This window comes from Phyllobates terribilis, unplaced genomic scaffold (assembly GCF_046119375.1).
Source record: "Phyllobates terribilis strain yellow unplaced genomic scaffold, ASM4611937v1 Scaffold_5__5_contigs__length_657084704, whole genome shotgun sequence".
NCBI lineage: Eukaryota > Metazoa > Chordata > Amphibia > Anura > Dendrobatidae > Phyllobates > Phyllobates terribilis.
This window is the reverse complement of record NW_027362765.1, coordinates 199,337,735-199,356,075: the sequence shown is the minus strand read 5'-3', so window position 1 is coordinate 199,356,075 and position 18,341 is coordinate 199,337,735. Positions and strand designations below refer to the sequence as shown.

The 18,341-nt window shown below is 43.1% G+C and overlaps 1 protein-coding gene across 4 annotated transcripts; it reads right to left on the bottom strand.

Annotated features, from left to right (window-relative positions):
* Window positions 1-5,335: 5,335 nt before the first annotated feature.
* Window positions 5,336-18,117, bottom strand: LOC141272699 (glycogenin-1-like). 4 transcript variants are annotated; one of them, XM_073683672.1, is made up of 10 exons: window positions 17,921-18,116; window positions 15,617-15,696; window positions 13,022-13,163; window positions 11,950-12,124; window positions 11,545-11,707; window positions 11,207-11,333; window positions 9,209-9,413; window positions 8,998-9,090; window positions 7,813-7,923; window positions 5,336-5,611 (listed from the first exon to the last, which is right to left on the bottom strand). In XM_073683672.1, the coding sequence occupies exons 2-10, from the start codon at window positions 15,621-15,623 to the stop codon at window positions 5,450-5,452; spliced, it is 1,185 nt and encodes a 394-aa protein (XP_073539773.1). In that variant the 5' UTR covers window positions 15,624-15,696; window positions 17,921-18,116; the 3' UTR covers window positions 5,336-5,449. The 4 variants fall into 4 exon arrangements, with proteins under 4 accessions (XP_073539773.1, XP_073539772.1, XP_073539774.1 ...); XM_073683671.1 differs by having other exon boundaries at window positions 17,946-18,116; XM_073683673.1 differs by lacking the exon at window positions 17,921-18,116 and adding an exon at window positions 17,486-17,603.
* Between the last annotated feature and the right edge of the window lie 224 nt (window positions 18,118-18,341).

Here is an 18,341-nt window from a genome sequence, read left to right as displayed (position 1 = left end):
CATGTGAGCCAGTTTCTTTGTAGCGCTTGATGGTTTTTGCAACTGCACTTGGGGACAAATTCAAAGTTTGCCCAATTCTACGGACTGACTGACTTTCATTTCTTAAAGTAATGATGGCCACTCGTTTTTCTTTACTTGGCTGCTTTTTTTCTTATCAGTTATAATTCCACCAGCGGCACTAAAAACCCGCTCTGATAAAACGCTGGCGACAGGGCAGGCCAGGACCTCCAAGGCGTAGAGAGCCAGTTCATTCCACGTATTCAGCTTGGATACTCAATAATTATAAGGCACAGAGGAATCACGGAAGACGTTCATACGGTTGGCAAGGTACTCCCTCAGCATCTTCCCAAAGTTTGCACTCCTTGTGAGGGTACCCCGAGCCTCAGGGATTGTGCGATGGGAGGGGCTGAGAAAATTCTCCCAGAACTTTGACAGTGTTCCCCTGCCTCTGCTGGATTGAAGTTGTGTCTCTCTCGCCTGTACTCCTTGGTTGTCCAACGAACTGTGACCTCTGCTTCCAGCGTTTTCAGATGGGAATTTTTATAATAGGGCCTTCTGGTACTGCCCCATTTTTGTAGACCTGTCTTCCTCAGGAATAAGAGATCTAACGTTCGCCTTGTAACGTGGGTCTAGAATTGTCACTAACCAATACTGACTATCACCCAAAATTTTAAGAACGCGAGGGTCCTGGGAAAGGCAGCGTAACATAAACTCAGCCATGCGTGCCAGACTGCTAACAGGCAACACTTCTGCGTCCTCACCAAGAGGATGACTGACCATGCTCCCCTCCTCCTCCTCTCTGTCCTTTGGCCATCCACGCTGAACAGACGGTATGACAGTTGTGCAGGTAGTACAGTCTATAGCGCATGAAACTAGCTCCTGTTCTTCCTCCTCCTCTTCCTCATTGTCACACAATCCACGTTGGGATGAGATGAGGCTGGGCTGTGTGTAATCACCCTGTATGGTTCCTTGCTCCATCTCTTCGTGCTCCGCCTGCAAATGCATCCTCTTTGATTGTGAGCAGAGAGCATTTCAGAAGATAGAGAAGCGGGATGGTGATGCTAATTATGGCGTCATCGCCGCTCACCATCTTGGTGGAGTCCTCAAAGTTTTGGAGGATGGTACTTATGCCTGACATTCATGTCCACTCCTGAGGTCTTGTGTGGAGTCTGAACTGAATACCGACAGCCTTATTGATGCTGGTACTCAACAACTACCCTCTTCTACTCACAAAGCCTTCACAACATTTGCAGTGTAGAGTTCCAACGCGTGGGGACATCACACACCAGTTTGTGAGCCGTAAGCTGCAAACGCTGCTGAAACACGGCAAGGGCGGCGGAAGCTGTAGGCGACTTTCTAAAATGGGTACACAGGCGGTGTACTTTAACAAGCAGATCCGGCTGCTCCAGGTAGGATTTGAGAAACCGCTGAACCATGGCTGCGGCATTACAGTGAGTGGCAGGCAATCCCTGCATGTTCATTGGCGCTCTAAAGAGCGCCAAACATGCAGGGAGGGGACCCGAGCATCCGCCTGAGCATCTCGCAATTACTCGATGAGCTCCTAGCATCTCGAGTACTCAGATGCTCAGGCGAGTACTTGTGAGTATGCTCGCTCATAACTAGTGACAACTGAAAAATAGGTTACTTTAGAGGGGATACCCTCAAGTCCTGAATTATGCATTTTTATACGCTGACTCTATGGAAACGTAGACGTAATATAAAGACTGATGAGTGGGACTTTCTTCAGAATTATCGGTACATTTTATGATCAAGCTTCAGAGGTGAGGAACGTTCTCAAAACACTGGGGCTCTCAACACAGACCTGGACATTTTTGACCTGCCTCCTACACCAGCAATCACGATCAGAAAAAGGTCAATTAGCGACCAATTGTTCCATAGTGCTTAAACACTTAAAAGGGCAGGCACCTGGTTGGACAAAAGAAATTTAGGTACTTTCAGATGTGGTGGCTGTTCATACTGTCAATACATTGACACTTTCAAAACCACTGGAAGCATCACCACAAAACAAGTGTATAAGAGTAAGCATTTCACAAATTGCAAAATGGCCGTTGTAGTTTCTCCCTTTAAAATGTTCTCGCCCTGTAGATTATATTGGCATAACCAAAATAAGGAAGAGAATTGGGGATCACTTGGGGAATTTTCCAACATGCCAGGTAGACCCCTTCTCTCAAAGCGCATTAGAGAAGTACATGGTGGGGTGGGGGCCCCCTTAAATGTTTTCACGTATTATTGAAGAAGTTGTAACTCCCTCACTCAGAGGGGGGAAATAGAATTAGTCCTTACCAGTAATTTGTTTTCTAGGAGCCTTCCACGACCGCATTGGAGGATGTCGTCCACGCCATATTGGGGGACAGGAACACAGAGGTTAAAAGCCCCTCCTCACCGTCAATCCCCAGTGTTTACCAAGATCACCTGGAAAAATGGTTACCTGACACTTTATATGGAAATCCAAGAACCACATAGGGAGGGAAATTTGTTATGTCATGGAAGGCTCCTACAAAACAAATTACCGGTAAGGACTAATTCTATTTTCTCAATACGCTTTCCACGACAGCATTGGAGGAATACCAACGATATTACATTAGGGAGGGACAATAGCTTGGATGACTTTCCTACGAAAGGCTAAATCCTTATTGGATGGCAGATCTAATCTATAATGTTTAGAGAATGCGTAAAGGGAAGACCATGTAGTTGCCCTACAAATCTACTTTAAAGATACGCCCGCTTTCTCGGCCCAGAAAGCTGATGTAGACCTGGTAGACTGTGCCTTCAGGACTATTGGAGGATCTAGCTGTTGGTTGATGTAGGCTCCGCTGATGGCTTTCTTGATCCAGTTTGCTACAGTGGATTTGGCTGCCTTTATTCCTCTGTTGTGCCCTGAGTGCTGGATAAAGAGGTTGTGATCTAGTCTCCAGGATTCAGTTTTTTGAAGATAAGAACGACTCTGCGGACATCTAGAAGATGGAACTCTGCTTCCTTTGAATTAGAAGGGTTCTGGTAGAACAAGGAAAGGATGACTTCCTTGGAACGATGGAAATCTGAAACCACCTTTGGGAGAAATGAAGGGTCCAGTCAGTGTGATTCTATCCTTGGACACAGTCATGTAAGGTTCTCTGATGGAGAGAGCCTGTAGTTCTTGCACTCTGAGCCGAGGAGATGGCTACTAAAAAGGCTGTCTTGTGAGAGAGAGACTGTATGGTGATAGAGGTTCGAATGGAGAGAGAGTTATACTCTTGAGTACCACATTTAGATACCAGGTTGGGATATGAATCTTAATTCTTGGGTGAAGTCTGAATGCCGACATCATGAATCTATTGATCCATCTGAGATAGGCCAGATCTTGATCAAACACCACACTTAGTACTCTTAAAGTGCGGATTTCAGCCCTAGGTTTAAGACCCAACTCTAATCCACTCTGAAGAAAATCAAGGATTCGAGCTATGTTAGGGTACAAGGGATCAGGAGTATCCAGAGCATACCAGGATAGAAAATGATTCTGTATATTGCATTGGTTACTTGTTTCCTACTCTGTTGAAGAGTCCTTACCACTTTTTCTGAAAGACCTTTGGATTTTAGGATCTCAGCTTCAGTAACCAAGCTGCAAGGTTCAGCCACTGAGGATTTGGATGAAATAGGGGTCCCTGTGAGAAGGTTGTTGAGTTGTGGAAACATCACCAGACCGTCCAGGCAAAGATCTGCGATGCCTCCGAACCAAGGCCTTTTGGGCCATAGAGGTTCCATTAGAATTGCGGTAACTTTCTCTAACCGGATGCTCTGGATAATTCTTTGACAGTAGCGGGATTGGAGGAAACTCAAACCAGTTTGAAATGCCAGGGATGAGCTAATGCATCCAATTCCATGGCATTGTCCCTTCTGTCCAACAAAAAGAATAGAGGAACCTTTGCGTTTAGGCAACTGGCAAACAGGTCCACTTCGGGAAGACCCCACTTTGCTACTAGTGACTGGAACACCTGATTTAGGCTCCATTCTTCGGGCTAGACGTCCTTTCTGCTTAGAAAGTCTGCCTTGCGATGACAATCACTTCCTGTGCGCACGCTCAGACCGCCGGAGGAAGGGGGAGATGCTGGAGAGCTGAGACAGGCCTCTGGCATGAAGATCACCTGGCCTGCTTTACCCTCAATGGGGCGCAAGAAGACCGGGACAGTACCAAACGGGAGTAGCATCGAGGGAGGAGGGCGCACCCCGACCGACGCCCAGCAAGTATGTCTTTTGCACAATGCTGCCCTGCTGGCTGGACAGCACTGCAGGACCTCTCCATACCCCAAAGGGGACAGGAAAACAGACAGTGGGGAGGGGCTTTTAACCCGTGTCATGGAAGGCAAATTGTGATTTAAAAAAAAAAAATTATATATAATTTTTTTAAAACACACAGAAGTAGACCAAGTGGATTCATTGTATGTATTCCATTGCTGCTAACGATCTGAATGAACAATTGCATTTTAAGTGTATTTTGCCCTTCTGGATTAGTTGATTATGAAATCCAGCTTTAATACATTGACCCCAACTGGTGTTTCTGCTCATATCAGAATCCTTATTTTAGGATAATTTCCATTAGTTTTATTTCATCTTGATGGGGAACAATATATTTTTACCATCAGGCTGGTACAATGTCGTTTCAGGGTCATGTGCAATAGATTTACGCATGCGCCTGCGGTTGAACGCATATTGAAGCACACGCAGGTCTCCTTTACTTCCGCTACGTGAGTATACTAGCAGGGCGTATTCCACAGCCTATATCCGCAATTATGGAGAATATCATCTCCATGTGCCATGCGGTGACTTCTGGTATCATCCCACCCATATCTCAAGATAACTTCAGCGCTTTATATACTCTTAATGAACCTAGAAAAGGGGGAAATGTGTTGAGTTTAGCACACCGACAGTTGATAAATTATACAAATACATCAACCCTCCCTTATGCACCCATGCTTTTTATATGTGTTGTCACTTGGGGAATGATCTGTATGGGTAATGCTCTCATCTAATGCAGACTCTGGCTATCCATAAGGTTATGGCTACATCATTGTAGTTTTATGATTTTTCAATTATCTAGTCTGTCCATTTTTTGGCATTCATCCTACTATCTATATGGTTGATGTTTCCGGTGAATTGTTGATTAGTACAGTAATTGTACTCATGTGGTTTAGACGATTCTTCATTTTATGGAGTGGATTCTGACAGCTGCCCTAACATAAGCCTTTCAGGGCTGGATTAGTGATGAACTATGAGCGAAGGCTTGGCTAACCGTATAATTTTCTACAGTTTTATATAGTAATGGAGACTTAATACAAAATATTTTATCCCAATTTAATTGGCAAAAATGCAAGTAAATCAAAGACATAATCCTGCCACTGCACAATAAATAATGAAAAACATCAGCACCCTTCTAGAGGTAATGGAAGAGAAGTCACTGTAGAAATCGATCCAGCTTCTTTTGGATATTGTCAAAAGAATATTTCCCCATGTAATCGATGTGCCCTTCTTCCCATTTCCTACGTTCTTCCTCAGTTCTTAGTGCTTCTTCAGCTTCTTGGATGGATAATTCCGAAACAGACTTGGAAAGGTGAGCCTAAATAAAACCAATAATCATTAAAAAAGAATTTTTCTTTTTTTTTTTTTTGGGGGGGGGGGGGGGGGGGGGGGGGGGAATGGACATTTCCTATTGTGGGTCCTCGATACAATTTGCTCATGTTGGGGATACTATAGCAGTAAGCTCACATGTTCAGCAGCCTCAGATTTCTGAGTCTTCCTCCAGTGTCAAAGGAGGAGCGTCAGTCTAACTTTTACAATGCAGTTATTCAAGGAACTATGTGAAATGGGGTTCAAATTCCTGACAATTCCACCATTGTGCCTATACTCTATTCTCAAATGTATGTTTTGTGCAGAAAATCCTGAAGTAAATTTGCCATTTCTGGTACAAATGGCTTTCAAAAAGATGTCCAGCACTATGTTCTGTTTAAAAATCTAATACTACAGCCCCTGGAGCCAACTATTACTGAAAGGTGGATCCATAGTCAAAAGCAGGGGCTGGAATCTGGCTTAAAGAGGTTGTCTACTAATATTGGCTGCAGCAGTCACCTCACAACAGAGCAGCTCTTTCACTTAGTCTGCTCTGTTGACAGGGAGTCACTACTGCAGTCATGCTGATGGACAGCTGGCTCCCCACTACCTATAGGCAAATCAGCACTGACACCCCAGAGCGGAAGAAAAGGATCCGAGAAGAGAAGAATGTCGACGTGACATCACCTGAAGCTAAAAAATTGCCGGTAGATGCGGTTCATGACAGATCTGAGGTGGAACACATCGTTGCAAGGCAGAACATGCAGACAAGTTCTTAGTCCCATAGCCAAAATCCACCAAAGTCCTGAATAACCCCTTCAACACATTTCAAAGTAATAGACAATGTATTTTAAACAATCCCCTGCCACCACTTTCATTAAAAAGGTTGTACGAGATTAGAAAGTCTTCTATACAGCCACCTCTTAAAACAAAAGCCCCTTTTCAATGGGGATTTTTTTTTTTATTTTTTTTTTTTAAAAATACAATATCAGATCCATTTACTTGGATGAGGGAATAAAGACCAATTGGTAAAATTTAAGATCTCTTATAAATCCCTATTCATGTCATGTCCTTTTTCTATACCTCAAATTTGATGTACGTTTTGTACAGCAAAGGCTGGAAGTCGCTATGACCAAAAGTGTGAACACTACTTTAGGCACTGTGAGGGTAACGTAGTATCATTCTAGACATTAATCTGATATAAATGATTGATATTGATTGCTGAACAATGTGATAATTCACTAAAAGAAAAAAGGATTACAAAAAAATAATAATCTTTCCTTATATAAGGGGGTGTATACTTCATGAATGGATGCAAAGGTCCATAGAATCACTAAATGCATGTGTAGACAAATAAACCTGCCATATTGACTAACCATAATACAGATTTCTTTAGAAAGATGAGTTTTCCTACAGAATAAAATATCATTAAGAGTATTATAAAGCATCAGTAGAATAGAGGTCAGTTTTCTAGAATTATACACCCCCGTTACCAGTTCTAAATGCATGCAGCACTAATCAATAACACCAGAAATAAAACATTTATATATTATTCCATCAGCACATCTGCTGTAGATTAACTGATAGGACTTGATTTTTATGCATTTGAGAGAGTTTTGCCTAAAAACAGACAATAGCTTATAATAAGGGAGGCACTAAAGATTGGATACTGTGAAGACCAGAAGTTAATGTAATTTCACCACAGTGTGCCATTATAGGAAGTGATGGCATATAACTGTTATAGGATCACCTCCTCATTGATGGAGGTCTAATGCCAGGACCCTTGCCATATTTAATAGAGATTTTCCCCCACATAATAATCTGGCAACCCATAATCCTCTGAATGGAGCAGTGTCCCAATTCTCCGCACAGGAGGTGACAGAGCTGACATGCAGAAGAAATGCCAAAGAGGGACATCTGTCCCGTTTTCAAGTCAGAACCTTCCCCCGCCTCTCCTTTTCTAGATGGGATTACCCCTTTAGGGAGCAGGATAATAAAGTTGAATCTGAAAATATTTTATTCCATGGTGTTACTGCAAAAAGTAATAAGTTACAATTACAATGGAGAGAGCAGCAGATTACATGGAGAAGGCCAAATACTAAGACACCTTCATTTTAATTTCTAGGCAATTCTGAAAGCAGAAGGAAGTTAAAATTATATATAGGAATAGCGTAGAAGAAGCAGGTGATGGAGGAGAGCCAGTGGAAATACCATATGGAAGGAGTCTTGAGTTACAGGCTCAGGGCAGAGTTGAGAGGGGAGTAGGTCTTGACCTTGAAGACTGTCATCAAGTGCACGCTGCTCAGAATTACTACTGGTTTGCTAGAAAGACAGCAGTTAGATACATAACCCTGTTCTCAAAAGTTATCTTTACAATGTATTACAGAGTTAAAAAAAACAAAAAAAAAAAAAACACAAGATACAAGTTTAGAGACTGCAGTGCTAGAAGGAGAAAAAAGAAAAAGCGTACAGGATTCAAGTCATAAAAGTCAGAAATGACCACCTATTCTGAAAAGTTACCTTCAACCGGTAAGCATTCAGTGACTGAGCCAAGATACCAGAAACCGACTACGAGAAGGAGAGGTGCAGTTTATGGCAAGATATTTCAGATAACCCCCTTTTAATACATTAGGAGGATTGTAGACCGTTCCCTAATAAAGTTCAGAAACATTTTGGGTACATTACAATAGTGTGATGCACAAGTTACCCAGCGAACCAATTGACAGTGGACTACTGCCTGCAATCTACGGCGAATTTTACGTTTTCCATAGCTGTAAGTTACGAGGATGCCATTACTGACACTACCATACAAGGTAATTGAAACCACAAAGCGCGTTCATTCTGAGCATTAAAGAAGATTTCTGCATAAATTGTCATTTTCTACCATGAATGGGACTGGGCAAATACATTTACAGTACTATGGGGGACTTTTACCAATGTTACAAGTAGACAAACCGATATGAGGGTCCTGAATCCCGCTGTAGGCATTGCTACCATAATATTTCAAATAAATTGACCTCTAAGACACTGGTGTAACTCTGGTGGGACCTCTAAAGACACTGGTGCCCTATCAGTGTTCCTACAGAATTTAAGTTTTAAAACACAAAGTGACTTTTTCCACATGAGAAAGGGTGGAACTACTCTAGCCCCTTTGATGCGTGTGTCCATAATTCAGCAGAACTGACCACTGCATCATTTTTCATAAATGTGTCACCTTTGTATTACCTTGCTCATACTTGGGGGCGTGCTTAAGAAAAACAAAAGGAAATTCTTGAGGGAGAATTTACCAAAATATTTGTAAACTTTTCCCACAGCTATCCCAGTTCTGTTTCATGCATATATACAGTGCTAGAAAAATCCAAACAATTCAATGAGTAACAAACAGCAGATACTTACAGGGGTCCCAGGATCGGCAGAATGAGCTCCCTCGGAGCAGTCAGATGACGGATTCTCATTTTTCATCTGAAGTTCTATTTTTCCACATTGATGCTGGAGGAAATTTAAAACAAAAACTTAGCATATCAATAAATCTGACAATTTTAGATAACATCTCTAAAATGCCAACGGATGGTAGAAAAAGTGTCCAAACTCAGACTCCTAGATTTACCTCATCTGTGGTGTTAAACTCCTCTTCCTTTAATAAAGGTAAAATGTCAGAAATGTAAGTTTCCCACCAGTGGATAAGGAATAAAAGGTGCTGATCTCCATTTAGTGCTTCCTCTTCTACAATCCATTTTGTTTGCGGGTTATATTTACAATTCCAAGGCTTTGGGGTACCTATAAAATGAACAACCTTTGCCTCTGATCCAAACCTGTAAGAGAGATGTGCAGATATTATACTTCATTCCTTTATTACATACAAGTAATATTTCAATAAGATATTGAGGTGACCCAATATTGAGAGATCCTCCTGTGCCATTGGAACATTGATGCCACACATCTATCTGCACCAAAATGTTAGCAGATTCTTGAAGTTCTGTAAGTTGTGAGGTGTGGCCCCTATGGATCTGTTTTGCTTATTGGACATCCCAAAGATGATCATACTGAGATCTGGATGCCAAATCATTAAACTTTAGGTAATGTTCCTCCAACTATTCCTGAATAGCTTATGTAGTGTGGCAAATAGGCTTCTGAAAAAGGACAATGCCATTATGGTATGTTGCTACCATGAAGGAGTGTACCTGGTCTGTACCCAAGTTATGACAAATATCAAAGTAACAGCTACATGAATGCCAGGACCAAAAGATTTCCCAGAGCATCACAGCCTCTGACTGCCTGCTGTCCTCCGTGCATAGGGCAGCCATCCCACCCGTGGGCAGGTGACACCACCAGGGCACCAATTGCTTCATCGCTCAGTTACGATGCTCACATGCCCATAGTAAGTTGCCTTCAGTGGTGGAAGCAGCATGGGCACTCCGACTCATCTGTTGACACACTGCATCTGTGATAGTGTGTTCTTACCATCATAGCCAGCAATAACGTTTGCCAATATGTGCTACAGTAGCTCTCCTGTGGTTTCGGACCACACAGACTAGTCCTTGCACTCAGACATATTAACGAACCTTATGTGACCACCGCTCGACAGGTGCCATAGTCATGGGATAATGAAATTATTCACTTTACCTGTCAGAAGTTGATTGACTGGAGTAAACCCTGGTTATTTAAGTAAATATATTAAACTATAACCACTTGTAGATGACTATATATTTAAAGTGGTCTTCCAGAATAAAAAAACAAAACATTGTTGCCTCCTTCCAAAGACAGCACCATCTACAGGTTATGTCTGGTGCTGCTGAACAGATCCATTGATGTGAGTGAAAGAGCTCCAATACCACTCGCAGAAAGGTGTGACGCTATTTTTTTTTGAAACAAGGCAGCCATGTTTTTATAATCCTAGACAACCCCTTTAATACTGTCTAAAGTCACATGCCTCTCACTCAGTCATGTCAAAATCTTGAATAATCTCAAATTATGCAATTATCTGGCATTTCTGAAGATTACTGGACTTCTAGTCCTCTTCCTCTCTGAAGAGGCAGTTTGCACCAGAACGCTATAGCGCCACTTGTTGGAAGCAGCGATCCTACAAGTCACTATCAACCCTTTAACGAGCCTTGCAATAGGACTTAGACTAGCCAAATCAGAACTTCAATTTGCAGACACTGTTTTGGGGTATTGCCCCTCATCAGTGCAAAATATCAGATCCGATTTGGCAAGGTGAGAGGCTCGGGACTGAGGTCTAAGGGGTAACGTTTCTACTTGTGGAGAGTGACATACCGGCCCTGGCATGGTGTTACAGATTCTATAGAAGTTTTACTTGTACAGAAATAAGAAACAATGACTTAGAACAGGATCAGTTCACATGTTTCCAATTGTCATGTAACATTTGATATCCCTATGCACTCCTAAATTCAGTCCTGAGCAGGTGTAGAAGAGCAGAATTTATTTTATGTAGTGGTTATACAAGTCTAAAAGGGTCTACGTGAAACTCCAGGTTAAAAAAACAAACAAACATTGAGATATCAGCACTACTTGTGCCATATAACTCAGCTCCGTTATACCTGCTAAACGAAGCCCGGTTACATTCAGCTGGATCACTGGTACTTACTGTTTAAATGCCGGTATATAAGTGTATATAGAACTAATGCTCAAGTTATAGATGAAAGGCAAATGTTTGCTGATGTCTGATGTCGCCCAGTTGCTAAAGAAACTGTTAAGCAGGCCCTGGTCACCACCTGCAAGAAATATGGAGAAACATGAGCCAGTTCCACCGCTTTACATACAGGTAGACCGAACATCTGTCAAGGCATAAAGCTGTGACAGACACCATGTTGGTTGTCATCCAGACTTTTTCTTTAAACTACATGGCATGAACTTAAAGTTCTGGAATTTCTTGACCAGTATTGGAAGAGCTACAAGATATCCCTATATTGAATATTACCTTACCATCAAAGCTGCCATTGTCTTCTGCATACTGTAAAAGACGTCCAAAAGTGTCAAGTGAAGGTCTAAAGACAAACACCCCACTATTAAAGCAGTCAGGCCAACCAGAATCAGGAGCTGCTGAAAATTCTTCCCGATCGAATAATTCATCGATATTACGAAGAGCCTGTAACAAACATACAACATAGTGTCATACATAGTCTTATACTCAACAGTATTGTTCCATCTTCTGAAACCCAACAAGTATTAAAAACAGCCCATTGGTGCAAGTGGTGGGTTTTTCTGCCAGAAAAATGTAAATCTATTATAATTTATAAAAAATAAAAAACTTTAAAAAGAGTTGAAGTATGTTATCTATGGCTAGACTTTGTGGACACAACATATTACAGGAAATAGAAGTGCACTTACGATTGTGTCTGCATCCATGTACACACACTTTGTATACTGGGTAAGGGTCCAACACTGAATTTTGGTGAAGGTTACTCCAAGTTCTGGACGTTTGAGTAAGGACAGCCGCACCAGATCTGCACTGTCTAGAGTGTCCACCTCCAAAACTTCATCAAAAACTTTGCTGAGAATTGCCCTTAAAAAAAGACGTATATATGGAAACTGAGTAGTGCCGTTTAGTATTCAATGTTGGAGAACACTTAAAGGCACAGCTAATATATAGTATCATGTCTACTGCAGGGTCTGAAGGGGTACCAAGATTCCGTATGGCATTTTGGCCCACCCTCCATCCTTCCCCATGTCAAGCACCACCTCACTCAGGCCCTGCATTAGGAGTGACGCAGTGATATGTTCTGCCCAGAGTTCTCTATTAAAGGGAATGTGTCAACCCCTGGGAGACCTCTAATATGGGCATACAGGTTATAGAAAAGTAAATCTATACATGCCTATATAGCCCATATTAGAGGTCTGCTTGCAGAGAAATGCGTTTTTATAAAAACTGTTTTCACATGCTTGGCGTCCAGGGGCTTTAGCATATCCCCCCCACCCCTGCATGTCACAGGGCCCTGTGATGAGCAGGGGAGGGATATGGTAACTAAGCATATAGGCAGGGATTTCAGGGAATAATAAACAGGTGAGGATTTCTTGGCATCCGGGGGACACCAAGCCTGTGGAAAACAGAGTGGATAAAAACACTTCTCTGCAAGCAGACCTCTACTATGGGCCATACAGGCAAGTATAGATTTACTTTCCTATACCCTGTATGGCCATAGTAGAGGTCTCATATCTCCCAGGGAGGACAGATTCCCTTTAAAGATAAAAGGTCTCTGATCAGTGCAAGCCTAGACCAACAAACTTTCTAGCATGTAGCAATTAAAACAGAAGTTGTTAGTAACTAGATCAACCGGAGAAACTCGAGAGGGTTTAAAGCGGCAATGTGTTCTTCCTGAGAGAGTTTTTTTTTTTTTTTTAAAACACGTGAGCAAAAAAAAAGAAAAGTCTAGGAATAGCCTTAATCTATGCCTGGTCTTACCTCATACGACCGGAGACTGGAGATGTAATCATTACTACCAGCTTGCGGGATGTTTCATGATTCCTTAATGATTTCCCCAACACCAATGCACCTTGACAGTATGTGTCATTTGTGCAAAGGGTCACAAAGGCTTGGTCGGTAACTGGAAGATGAAAACAAAACCCTTGAAAGCACTACTCCAGCGATTTTTTATTTTTTTAATTTTACTGCTGGAGTGGTGCTTATAATCCATGTTCCATACACTTAGTCTTATACATACCCGCCACCATCTTCACCTTCTATCACTGCTGCTCCAATCAGTCTCCAGCAGTTTGTGACCTCTCAGATCACTTCAGGTGTTTGCTGGAGCGAGCTAGAGGTCACCATTCAATGCAAGTTTGAGAGCCTTGTTCTGGTGCCCAGACTTCATTGAGAGCTGGCGATCGTTATTTCTGACTTCCGGTGGTCAGAAGTTGAGGTCTGCCATGGGAACAGAGCAGCACCGATAAAAAGGTGAAGACGCCAGCAAGAGAGTATAAGATTATGGGCAGGAAATTTGGATTAGAAGCACTATCACTAGAGTGGTACATTAATAACAATAAGTCACAGAAGTAAATCCAGCTCACTGCCTGCAGTTCCACACTTCTGGAGCACCTGGGGAGGGCGCAACATCCAATAGAGAAAGCAGAAAAATCAAGCTCAGAGTCCAAAAAAGTGCACTTTATTTTCCAAGTTACATGAAGCAAAGATTAAGATTGTGTGTTTAACAAAAAAAAAAAAAAAAAAGAAGAATACAGGCGGCATCTTTCGACACGTTTTGAGCAGCAAGTGCTCTTTTGGACTGCGAGTTGAATTATTCTGCTTTATCTATTAAATAAGAATACCATGCTTGCCCCATCCTGGTGGGCTTTAGTCTGTACAATGGTGAAATATCACCAAAAGACCACTTTATTAACCCCTTTCTGACATGTGCCGCACATATCGGGTCTCTCCCTTTGGTGCGGTCTCCAGCGATGAGCCTGCACCTTTCCGGGGACATGACAGCTGATCAGCTGTCATGTGCCCCTAACAGCCGTAGGTAAAATCGCGATCCACCCGCAGCATTTAACATGGCTGCGGTGGATGTATGTCATAAGTCCAATGCATCTGTCCCATGACCGTGGGTTGCCGATTGGTTGGAATGACAACCCAGGGTCTGCAGGAGACCCCTGCAGATGTCATTGCCAGGAGGCTATGAGTGTAATAGAATAGAGTATATATTTAGTAAACGGTGTAACGAGAAAAATAATCAAAAAACGCCAGAATTCAGTTTTCTGGTCGCCGCAGCATTGCAATAACGAGAAATTAAAATATCGTATCTACCCCAAAATGGTTATAAAAAACATCAGCTCTGCAAGCAAAAAATAAGCCCTCACTCAGATCCCAAAAAACCTATACATGTTTGGCACCTACAAACTTGTAATGACCTGGAGAATCATAATGGCAGGTCAGTTTTAGCATTTAGTGAACATTGTATATAAAAAAAAAAAAAAAAAAAAAAGGAAAAAATTTGCACTTTTTTGCAACTTCACCTCACAGTACACGATATGGTAAAACCAAATGGTGTCGTTCAAAACTACAACTTGTCCAGCAAAAATACAAGCCCTCATATGGCCGTATTGACAGAAAAATAAAAAAATAAAAGTTATGGCTCTGAGAAGAAGGGGATTCAAAAAACGAAAGCACAAAAACAGAAAATGACCCAGGGGTGAAGGGGTTACAGGGAATTTGTCAGCAGGTTTTTGTTAGTTAATCCCAGAGCACCATAATGTAAGCGCAGATACCCCGATTTCAGAAATATGTCATTTGCTCAGAAGCTTGCTGTAGATTCAATACAATCAGTGTTTTATCAACAGGAGATCATCAATGCAGGACTAGGTGTCACATGCCAGTCAGTCCAGCTTGCTGACAATGCAGTGTACACAGAAAGCTGCCAATCAGTGGTGTGGATTGGTGGTGGGGGGGTGGGGTTTATACAGAGTTCAGCATTCTGGCCACCGCTATATCTACAGCAGAGAACAGGGATTCTATCAAAACTATAAAGCAGTCTAGTAAGTGACATCCCTGGAATAAGACCATTTGCCCCTACATCATGTAGCTCAGATAACAGCAAAAACCTGCTGACAGATTCCCTTTAAGAACACTACTCTGTTGCAAGCCAAGCCCCCTAGCAGACCATTTCATTGTAATTTTGAGTGTCTGTCTTCTATATAGAGAAGGTAATGAATACACTTGTGTAGTACAGTGTCAGAATGTCTGCACTGCATCCCCTCATCTGGTGATCTGACTGTCATACTCTGTACCCCGAGCAGACACAAAAAGGTCCAGGAAACCTGATGTTAATGAGCAACATTGTGAACAGCCCAGGATTTATTTGCTCTGATGGAATCAGTTTGTTTTCTGTACACATGGTTCCTATCCTAGTAAAATATGGCAGCTCACACCCACGGCTCACTAATGACTTATTGGGAGGACGTGACTGGGGCCAAAATCTGCACATGTACACCCAACCTGATCATACATCCCTCAGTCCCACAGACTCCCAGCACCACACTAGAGCCTTGTGCTGACACTTACCAGGCATGCTGAAGAGCCTATGAATCCGTATCTGCAGAAATCTATAGTCCACCGGGCAACATAGGAGATCAGTCTTGCTTCTAAAACCATAACAAAAAAAATAAATGGTCATACAAGGGTTAAAGCATTAATGATTAATAGGTCACATGACAGTTGTCACATTCCTTTCTGTAAATCAGTTAACAGAGGGAGAGTGAGAAAGGAGGCATATACTGGGCCATAGCCCGAGTCACACACGTGGCATTTCAGGGCTGGTGTGCTTGGTAGATATATCATATTATTGATAGGGAGTATTCATATATGCACTTCCAGCCGGTCACCCCGATTGTCTGCCAACCTGTCTCCGCATTGTCTATGCGCCACACACACACACACACCTCCATAGAGGTTAAAGGGGTTGTCTGGTACTTTTAAAAAAATGCCAGTGTGTTTTAATGATAAATACAAGCTTCTTTCTAATAACCTTGCGCTGCAGATACTGCCTGTGAGCGGCACTATCGGTGGTCACTCACAGGCAACACGTGACCCCACGCTCACGTCACGACAAGTGAGGCGTCACTCAGCGCTGGGGTCCCCACGGTGGCTGCTGGGTTATTCCCCCACGTCACACCCAGCATCCACCGTGCGCGATGCAGGGGAATAACCCAGCCCACAACTCAGCAGCCACCAGTGGAACGCGGAAGTGGGACCCCCAGCTGCAACTTGTCATGACGTCAGCGCCGGCTGCAGCCGGGGGTCACGTGTTGACACCAATATCGCCGCTCACAGGCAGTATCAGCAGCGCAAGGTAATTAAAAAGAAGCTTCTATTTATCATTAAAAAAAAATAAAATTATTATTTATTTATTTATTTTTTTTTAAAAGTACCAGACAACCCCTTTAATGAATGAATGGCAGCATTCCCTTAAAAGGGGCAAGTCTCCAGCAGGACAAGCACCTGTCAGTTTCCGTAAGGGTACATCCATACATCTGCTACCCATCACAGTAGCGAGCGAGGGGGTGAGATTTATGAAATCGTATCAATCTTCTCCAGAGAAGAGCCGCAGTGACTAGTGCCGGGGATTTAATCTTCTGTATTTACAGCAGAAACCAGAGCAATAGCAGCACAATTACTCTGAAAATGGATGGTGTGTGGACATATCCTAATACGCCTTCACGTCTAAGGACTTCGCCACAAGCTAGGACTAAAGTTGTACAGATTAGTGGGGGCCCCAACTGCTGGACCACCAACAAATCACCTGGTGACAACGTATGTTTGAGCCATTTCTCCATAGTTGCCCACATCTCCATTCACTGTTTGCAACCATAAGGATCAATAGCAGGCAGGAGTGTAGCTAAAGAGTCAGTGTTAGTTGTACCCATATTCTATGAGGATCCAAGACCCCACTGCCACAGAAGAAACACCACATTGTAAGTGGGAGCCCATGAGTGTCAAGTTACACCTCTGCTGGACAGGAAACAGCTGGAGCAATCTGCACAAAACTGGCACAGAAATACATTGCTATGGGCCTCGATTCATCAAGACTTATACACCCAAAAAGTGGCATAAAAGCTTTGAAAAAGCCAAGAATTTCTTGGCTCAACTCAGCTACGTTAAAATGGGAGGATCTTGGGCGGGACGGCGTAGCTTGTTTAATTTGCGAGAAGCTGTGGTCTTCCATATGCCAGAAATCTCACTCCATACCCTGACTGGAGTAAGTTCCTGGTACTGCATATGCCTGCTGTTTTATACTGCTGAATTTTTCCTCCAACAACCACTTAAAATCTCTTATCTATCACTGCAATGACCTAAGAGGAAAAAACATACATTTTTTTCCCACATAATAAAGGCTGTAAAGATGAACCCCAAAAAGTAGTTTTTTCTACCCACCACTTCACCCCTTTTGGAATTTTTTTGTTCTCCCCATTTTTCAGGGTATTACATGGTATCTAGAATGGTGTCATACAAAACAAGCCCTCATAGGGTTATGCCTCTGGGAAAACAGGTATAAAAAACCCCTGAAAAACAAAATAGAAAATTCACCACCGCAGGAAAGAGTTCATTTACAGAACGACTTGTGCGAAATAAATCTAAGCAAACACCCTTCCAATTTCAGCAAATCCCCCCAGAAAAGCCTTATGTCCTCCCTCCGGCTGTAGCAGCGCCCACCCCTCGCCCTGTGCCACCTGCAGCCCCGGCTCTGTGCAGTGTGATCCATGTAGATCTCCATGTGCCATGGTGGCTGCAGACCCCTATGAGGCTATGGAGGGGGACGACCCTCAGGATGCAGAGCGCTGGTGTACGGAGGGGCCGCATTGCACGGACCCTCGGCGCCATTAGCCCTGGAGACCTTGTCAGTGAGGAGTCCTCCAGCTGCCCTTGCCGTCAGGATTCGTGGAGGGCACGGCCACACTCGCTTCCCCCGGTCCCTGACGTCTCGGCGTGGAGCTGCAGGAAGGGCACAGTCAAGGAGACGGACAGGGAGGCGGGAGCTGAGCACAACTGGACGGGATTTAAAGGCCCACCCCACCTGTGCCGCAGGGTGCTGTGCACTGATTGGGGACCACCCACCCCTGCACCAGGGCTCGTCATAGGGCAGTGCTGCTGGACACTTAGCAAAGTGGCGCTAAGGAAAAGGGGAGCTGTTGCTCATGGCACCCTATCACCCCTTATTGTTCACAGCCACTATAATGAAATCTGCAATCTGATTGGTTGCTATGGGCAACTAATGCATCTTCTTCTTTGC

Coding starts and splice junctions, on each gene's coding strand:
- LOC141272699 (XM_073683672.1), bottom strand. Junction 11,708..11,949: donor ACATGGATGCAGACACAATC/GTAAGTGCACTT, acceptor TGTTTGTTACAG/GCTCTTCGTAATATCGATGA. Junction 9,414..11,206: donor TATATACCGGCATTTAAACA/GTAAGTACCAGT, acceptor TCTCTCTTACAG/GTTTGGATCAGAGGCAAAGG.